The sequence below is a fragment of the Vicia villosa genome, unplaced genomic scaffold, assembly GCF_029867415.1.
Source record: "Vicia villosa cultivar HV-30 ecotype Madison, WI unplaced genomic scaffold, Vvil1.0 ctg.000726F_1_1, whole genome shotgun sequence".
Lineage (NCBI taxonomy): Eukaryota > Viridiplantae > Streptophyta > Magnoliopsida > Fabales > Fabaceae > Vicia > Vicia villosa.
Window position 1 is genome coordinate 723626 of NW_026705326.1, and position 9565 is coordinate 733190.

The 9565-nt window shown below is 33.1% G+C and overlaps 1 protein-coding gene across 1 annotated transcript; it reads left to right on the forward strand.

Annotated features, from left to right (window-relative positions):
- Positions 1–6640: 6640 nt before the first annotated feature.
- On the forward strand, positions 6641–7888 carry LOC131630736 (scarecrow-like protein 32; the record flags this gene model as incomplete). Its single annotated transcript, XM_058901485.1, has 1 exon — positions 6641–7888. A coding segment is annotated over one exon (1248 nt), but the record flags the coding sequence as incomplete, so codon positions are not given.
- Positions 7889–9565: the final 1677 nt, after the last annotated feature.

Here is a 9565-nt window from a genome sequence, read left to right on the forward strand (position 1 = left end):
TTACCATCTTGCCCTTAAAATCTTTACACATTCACCTTTAGCACACATACCTCTGCAACTACATAATAATTAGTTAAATCCTATAAATTCATGATAATTCATTTCATAATCACAGATAAATCAATTAAAATAAATTAATCGAAAATGGGGTGTCACATCAAACACATAGAAGGGTTTTTTCTTAGTCAGAGTACCTACACCAACAACATTATTGCTTGAGCAGGCATGACCTCCTGCAAACCATCTGTTACTCTAGTTGACACATAACAAAAGCTTAGTACTTCTGTCGACATTCCATATGACGATCCTACATTATATAAGAGTCTTGCCGGTGCTTTGTAATATCTCACATTTACCTATAGTGACATATCTTATGATGTTCAATAGATGTGTCTTCACATGCATGCTCCCTGTAATGAGCACGTGCTTACACTGAAACCCATCATGTGTTACGTTCAGGGCACCTTACAATATGTTTTGTTCTCTATTCTTTTCCCATCGAGAATCTTGTTTCCTTCACCGAATCTGATTGGGGTGGATGTCCTGACACTCATCGACCTACTTCGGATTATTGTGTTTTTCTTGGTAACAACTTAATTTCATGGTCTTCCAAGTGACAACCCATACTTTCCTGTTCCAGTGCAGAGGGTGAGAACCAAGGCGTTGCTAATGCGGTTTAAGAAATATGTTGGCTCCGCAACCTTCTCTTAGAGCTTCATTTTCCTTTTTCCCAGGCTACTCTTGTGTACTGTGACAATGTTAGTGATATCTACCTATCCGACAATGCTATCCAGCATTAACGCACAAAACACATTGAGATGAACATTCACTTTGTTCGGGAGAATGTCGCTCGTGGGCAAGCCCACAATTTTCATGTCCCTTTCTGACACCAGATTGCTGATATCGCTCGTGGGCAAGCCCACAATTTTCATGTTCCTTTCTGACACCAGATTGCTGATATCTTCACCGAAGGGCTCCCTCAAGTTCTTTTTTTATTATTTTCAGACAGCCTAAGCGTCCTTCAACCTCCCACATCGACTATAACATTTAATAAACTGTAAACCTCTCTCTATATAAAACAGTCTTAGTAGTGCTATTGTCATATGGTTGATCTCAATATCTTTCAATATGTTACATTTTTTAACTTAGTTACTGCAAAGACCTTACCCTTCATAACAGAAGACAAAGGCTTGGGGTAACTGTTCAGAGTCGGTCACCTAGGCCCAATAGAATGCAAAGTCCAATATTAAATTAATGAAGAAGCCGATAAAAAAGAGGAAAAGTAATGTAAAACACTATTCTATTTAAGAACCCACATTACACCGCTAGATCTATCCCATGATCATCCACATTCGACACTCACTTTCAAATTTCAGTTACCAATAAACTCCCCAATAAAAGTAAAGTTAACGCACCATTTTAGGTACGATTCACTCTCACTCAAAAGTTCACTATTCACTTTTCTCACTAACTTAAACGTTGAAGTGTTAATCTTGCATATTGACCTAATACTCATCGAAATGTAACTCTACCACAATGCAACTATCAAACCTATCTATCTCATCATCACTTCGTTCAAATAGAACAATATATAATAGCCAGAAAACTCTATTATTAAGAGTTTCATTTTCCTCTCTTTATTTTTGGTTTTTAATTCTACACTTATTATAAAATATAGATTATACACATTCACACACATAAAAGATAACAATTTCAAACTTGATAATGTGAAATGAATGATATGAGTCTCTCCTCACATTTAAGACATTTATCTATATAATTATTTTCCATTTATTTCTTTTCATTTTCCTGTATTTATTGTCTTTTCTTTATACTTTGCAATTATATTTCATGCTAAATAATGATTAAGATTAGTCATTCGAAAGTTACATAGAATTAAACTAAGTATTTGGGCTCTAGTAGGAAATGAGCTTCTACTAAGAATGAATCGTTTGGGTACTATCCGAGTTCGATTCTCGATGAAAATAAGATTTGACAAGTGAGTTGTCCTTCTGGAGCACGAAACCAGATTAATCCCCTGTTATATTAATCTACATTAGAGAATTTATTCAATACATACAATGAGTTATTCCATCTCAACCAATTTTTTCTTCACACACAAAAGGATAGGTGTCTACTCCTTGACCATTCCTTTAACGTATCTGACACATTTACCATTCAGACCAACATTTAGATTCTCAAACTCTTGATAACATATAGTAGAAAATTATTTTGATATTCATTTGTCTTTAACTATTTATCGCTAACTCAGTTATTTTAACAATATATTTTTGTTGGCATAGTGTATAATCATTGACAAGAGAATAAGACAAGTGTAAGGGGTGTGCCATCTTGATATGTCATGTGAGATTCATTTGTCGTAATATTCAAATTTTCTGTCACTGCTCAGCTGGTCTCCTGATAAAGGCCACACATTGACTGAAATCAAATAGTACTCCTGTTCTATTTTGCATATATTATGTTTGTCTATTTCGAAAAATATGTGTCTGGCTGTTTTGAAATTTTGTAAGTGAGATACAATGCAACAAAAATGATTGGGGAATAATATTTATTAAATAACGTTATAATTGCATGGAGCTAGCGTTGTAATATGTTAGATAGTACCTAAAATATTTACGAGGTAATGATTTGATAAAACTACATAGGAGAAACCTTATCTTAGCTCTAATAATAATGACAAATTTCTGACTAAAAAGGGTTGTAATACAAAGTTTATTATTTGTATTTCAACACAATAAATTTTATACCGATATAAAAGATAAACGGGCAATAAACTGCGCCAACTCTAATTCTTTTAGATAATTTGTCTCAATAATTTGTTTGAGTGAAACTTATTAACCATTTGCGCTTATTTATTTAATTAATAATTAAACCGTTATCTTATAACTCAGATGTAACAAATGTGAATATATTCAGTTAAATAATCTATTGTCTCGAAAATTGATATGAAAGTACTAAAAAGAGACAGTGTGAGTCGATGAGGCGGCCGGCAGCATTTGAGCACTTAGGCACGAAGCATCAGAGCAATCGGACTATTCGCGGCGTTAATGAGGCGGCCGACGGTCGACCGTTGTTCCTATTTTTGGTCAGTGTTTGAGATTTAAATTTTGAATTCGGACAATGACAACTCTTCATGAGATGTTGCAGAATAAAACCATGTAACTGTTGGTATAACATGCAGTAGCCAAAGATCATGACTCTTGAAAAAATAATTGTTTCACCAAGGGTCGCTACCGTGTGAAACAATATCAAATATGGCTTATAAAAACATGATTATGAATTCAGGTTTCACAACACAAAATCGTAAATTCTGGAACAAATTTCATATACACTTCCTTGCATTCGAGTTTTCATCCGTCTTGTGTAAACTCGAGAAGACTGATTATTCTGGGTATTTTTGCGTTCCAACTCCAAGACATTAAGAGATTGCTTAAAATACTTTTAAAAAAAATTACTCCATTCACGATCAGCCCTGGATCCATTTGATTTTATCGAAATATCTAAGAGGATGTCACCGCTACTACATATGAAACTAGTCCATATACATTAATGTTTTGGCTTTAAATAGATCCTCCAGTACTAATAGACAGGAGAATTGATTTTTTAGATTAGTTAGATCTCAAGACTAGATAACAAGTTTTAAAACAATTACCTGTGATAGTGACTGAATGAGGGCAAATATATATGAAACTATTCCATGTGAAAAATCACTACTGTTAGATTGTTTCTGTATATAGGAGCCGCAAGAAAAAATTGCCTAAAAATGTAAGAAACTTAACTACCTCAGCCCTTAAACAAAATAGGAACCCCACTCTCACATGCAAACAATGAGCTATCTCCCAAGAGTGGAAATTAGATTAGATTCTCCTGTGGCTACTTCCTACTACTGTTCTTTTACACTTCTGAAAAAACCTGGTATATAAAATCTTTGCCAAGAATGGTCTCTTTTACATCCGAAATTGACTTAATAAGTATTTTTGGGGAACTGAGTTTTCCCTACTGACTTGTCTTTTTAAATTTTTTTATTTTTATAGTACACTTACCAAAAAGCTGGAATGTCTATTTTCCTTTTATTCATTCTCAGAGTTTCCCCAAACTCTACTGCTAAATTCACCACAAATTGAATCATTTTCTGCAGTTTATTTTTTTCCCTCTGCTTTATCTCCTATTCATTCGTGTTTTACTCTCTACTATAAGATTTACAAGTGAGTGAATCTGTTCCCCTTTTGAGAATGGACCATATCAAGTTGATTTTAGCACCAATGAATAAAATGTGGTCTTTTATCTATTCAGCAAACTATGCATTTCACTTTATTTTTAAATAGTAAGAAATCACAATTAACTCAATCATGTGAAAATCATATATGAAAAAAAAATCCATTCCCTTTTCTTGGCACGGCATCACTCCCCTTTGAAGGTGTTCTGATATTGACATTGACATAACACCATACATGTAATTATATTTAGTTATTCTATTTATCTTTTTGGTTGTTTACGCTGTACTCTACTATATTTATTTATAAGATCCATGACACCACTTTTGATATATTGAAAAATATTCACACATAGTTATAGATAAATATATAGTCAGGATCAAATGACACAAAAGAGACAAATTTAATAACATGACACTTCAGATAATTTTTTTACCGCATATATGTATTATAAAATCCACCATTCAATTGAAAGCTAACATCATATATATATCATGTCAATAAAATTTAAAATCAATCAGAAATCTTTTTATATGTTAAAGCGAATGATCAAAATTAATGAGTTTGTTGAAGTTTTGTAAAATGTTAGTTTATATGCATCTCGTTGACATATCAAATAATTTTCAATTAGTGTTAAATCTTATAGACATGATTTATATTATAATACGTGATAAAGAGTTATTAGAGATGTCGTATATAGATGTAAATTCTTTGGTACCCAGTTTATGTTGGATACTAGTATCCTTAGTGTAAATTGTCTTAAAATCTAAATTCATTTTAAAATATGATAAAATAAAAAAAATGACGTGGCATTGAATTATTATGTTTGATTGGTTTGATACCCAACTAAATTCAAGAATACCGAAATATTCACCGTGTGTGTATATATATATATATATATATATATATATATATATATATATATATATATATATATATATAATGTCAACTTTTATATTTTAAAATATATTGCATATAATAATAAGTATATATCAACTACTTTTTACATTAATATACAAATATAAATGAATGTTTTCGCCATATTAATCATTTATACATTTTTAAGTTAACAAATACATATTAGTTTAGTTATCTCACTCAATTAAATTAATTGATATAAGTAATATTTTAAAAATTATGATAAAATTTATAATTAAATACTTATAAGTTGTTGATCTAGACTTTGTTAGAAATATCGGAGAGATCGAATGGATCCAGGCTGAATCGCGAACGGAATCACTTTCCTTAAAAGTATTTCAAGCACACTCTCGATTGTCTTAGAGTTGGAACGGCCTGAATACCCAGGATAATTCAGCCTTACTCGAGTCTGCACAATACCGGTGAAGAAACTCGAATGCAAGGAAGCTGTCTGGAAAATATATCAGAGGATAATAATTTTTGTGTATTGAATCCGAAATAGCAGACTTGTATTTATAGCGCATGCAAATGTCTGTTTCATAAGTTGCAACTCTTCATGAAATAATATTATTTAAAATATATAATTGCAATGGTTCATAAAAATACACTGCACCACTTCATGAAATGTCATGTATTTTGAATTTAAATTCAAAAATCAAACTGTACGCAATAATTAAAACATATTCGCAGTATGCCGGCCGAAGGCCGGGCCGCCCGCCGGAGCGCCACCGGCGCCGCCTCATTAACGCCGTGAATAGCCGCCACTAGCGCCTCTACGCCCACGCCCTCGGACCCGGTCCCGGTCCGGCGACACCGGCGAGGGTGTTTTTGGTAGAGACAAGTGGCATAAGGCTTGGGACCACCACATATGACTATGTGGCACTTTATCCTCTTTGGCTCTTTTTGGAATGTACATTGTTCCTAGTACTTTATAAATGCTTTTAAAGTTTGCTCCACTTTCTATGTGGGAATATTTATGAAGCATTTATTGTCATTCTCACATTTGTCATTTTTGAACATAACTTGATGAAATTAATGCTCATAATTTCCAACAGACTTTCATCATAGATAAAAGTATTTATTTATATTTATGTAAATAAGTTATTAATTAATAATTTTGAAAAAACATTTTATATCTCTAACATGCTTTTTTTTTTCCTCTTCTAACTTAAGATTTCAGATTAAACTAAAATATACTTTTTTTATCATTTTGGAACAAGTGTTTGACATGAGCAAATTTATCAGTTTGTAATAATAAGTGTTTAACATGAGCGAATTTGGTTACATTATGTTATCTCTTAAATTATTGAATATATATTTTGTAAGTATTGTGTCGGTGCTAGTAGCTTCTCATATTCTATTTTTTACTCACTTTAATCTATCAATGCCGCAATCCTCACCAACCTTTTCACCAAATACTTAAAAACCAAATCCCTATAACTACTAGTCCCTGCTAAGAATAAATTTCCCTTATCAAAACCAATTGCATGGAACAGTTACTAGTTCAATGCGCCAACGCCATTGAAACCAACAATGCAACACAAGCACAACAAATCCTTTGGGTCCTTAACAACACAACACCCCAAGAAGGTGACTCCAATCAACGCTTAGCCGCAAGCTTCATTCGAGCTCTAACAACCCGAGCCTCCAAAACCAGTAGCTGCAAAATGCTAGAAGAACAACTTACAGAAACTCCAAACACAAACAGTTATAACAATCTTGACAATAACAACAACCTCTCTATACAAACACACAAATTCTCCGTCATTGAACTAGCCAGCTTCGTCGATTTAACACCGTGGCATCGCTTCGGTTACACAGCAGCAAACTCCGCGATTCTAGAAGCCACCAAAGGTTTTTCTGTCATTCACATTGTTGATTTGAGTTTAACTCATTGCATGCAGATTCCTACACTAATCGACGCGATTGCTAATCGCGACGATGTTCCTCCTTCAATCAAGCTCACAGTTGCAGTTAGGAATAGGAATAGTATTCATATTCCAATTCCACCTTTGCTCGATCTTTCTTACGACGAATTAGGTTCCAAACTGGTTAATTTTGCTAAGTCAAGAAACGTGAGTATGGAATTCAAAGCAGTTTCTTCTACTTACGCAGACGGATTCGCTTCTTTGATCGAATATCTACGAGTGCAAGTCCAAGATTTAGTTTATAACAAAACTCATGAAGCATTGGTAATAAACTGTCATATGATGCTTCATTATATTCCTGAAGAAACTCTATATACAAATATGAATATGAATACTAAATCTTCTTCGCTACGATCGATGTTTCTAGAAGCTCTCCGAGGTTTAGAACCGACGATTGTCATTCTGGTCGATGAAGATGCGGATTTAACCTCGAGTGATTTAGTGACTAGATTAAGGTCAGCATTTAACTATCTTTGGATTCCTTTCGACACGGTGGACACGTTTCTACCGCGAGGGAGTAAACAAAGGCATTGGTATGAATCAGATGTTTGTTGGAAGATTGAGAATGTGATAGCATATGAAGGGGTTCAAAGAGTTGAGAGAGTTGAGGATAAAAGCAAGTGGGAGCAAAGAATGAGAAATGCGCATTTTCAAGGGGTTTGTTTTAGTGAAGATACGGTTATGGAGGTTAAGGGGATGATTGATGAACATGCAGTTGGGTGGGGATTGAAGAAAGAAGATGAGTTTCTTTTGCTTACTTGGAAAGGACACAATGTTATCTTTGCTTCTGCTTGGTTACCTTCTTGACCATTTTGAACATTATGTATGAGTAGCAACATTTTATTTTTTTTCTTATGTAGGTTGTGACTTATTATACTTATTCTTTTTCCATTGGTTTACTTAATTTAAATAGGAAATGAGTAGATGAGACTTTTTTTTTTTCTTTTTTAAATTTATAGAATGTTTTTGATATATAAAGTCTGACATTAGCATCGTATAACATATGGATATGTTTTTCCATTTTTATTATTTTTTTCTCAATTCTCAATTTTGATGATAATTGTTTACGTCCTATGGTACATATTGATGATCATGTTTTTGAAGGCATGTAAGAGTCATTGAAGGATGCTTAAGTTGTGAAACTTTTAGGGAAAAGCTTACGGTTTCATACAATATGGGATAGACTATAACTTTTATGGAAATTAAAAAGAGGATTTGAGATAATATGGATATTTGTAATGGATTTTTCATGGTAAAGTTCGACTTAGAGGCTCATTGATCCACTGTCAGGAGGTTGGCTCTTGGATGATATTCAATCACTATTTAACAGTACAATGTTAGACTCCGGAATTTGCTTCCCCTACTGCAAACATAGGTAAAATTATGGTTTGGATTTGTTTCCCGGGTCTCAATGTGTTCTATTATGATGAGAGTATATTGTTAGCTTTAGCAACTACAGTTGGTACACCTATTAAGGTCGATAGTAATATGTTGAATGTTCGGAGAGAAAGATTCCCCCGAGTATGTGTTCAAATTGATCTCAATAAACTGGTTGTGGGTAATGTTTGGATGAGAAATTTTTGGTATCAAATGGAATATGAAGGACTCCACCGTATATGCTCTACATGCGGTTGTTATGGACATCTCACAAGATAATGCACAGTCAAAAGCTACGTCAAAGAAAAATGAAAAAGGTTAACATAGCAGATCCTAGGATTTAAAAACTTCTCCTTCCGTGTTCTTCAATATTGAAAGTCTCTTTTTCTGTCTTTGACCTCCTACCTTTATCCATCATCCATTTTATCTTCAGTGGGTCTTTTGCTTCCTTCGGCTTGGTTCAAACTTCTGTCGTAAATGGTTATGTTCGCAACCAGGGCCGGACCTTTGAATTTGGGTGCCTTGGGAAAATCAAAAGAGTGGTGCCCCTATAACTTTTTAATAATAAATACATAAGAATAAAAGAAATAATTGGATAAGAAAACACATTTTCATTTGACATTGTGCAAAAAGAATAGAGATATGGATCTTTGACTCAATGTTTATACTACGTCAAAACATAAACCACTATAAAGGGACTTATTCTTCTTCTTCTTGATCTGGTCTTTTTTTTTTCATTTTTTGTTGCAAAATCGTTAATAATTTGTTCATAATCAAGGTTCTTCAAAAAATTATTTTCAATTGAAATCAACGCAAAACTATTTAATCTATCTTGTGACATAGTAGATCTCAAATAAGATTTTAATAATTTTAATTTAGAAAAACTTTTTTCAGTCGATGCAACACTGATAGGAATAGTCAATATTACTCTATAATCTATACATGCATTAAGAAAACAATTAAAAGTCTTTATAGAACTCAATATCATATAGCATGATTTTGATTCAAGTGTTAAAAGTTCTCTAATAACTTTCAATTCTTCAAACAAAATTTCTTCATCAAGATCAAGAAAATCATCATGTTTTAAACAAGTTTCAAGATGTTTAC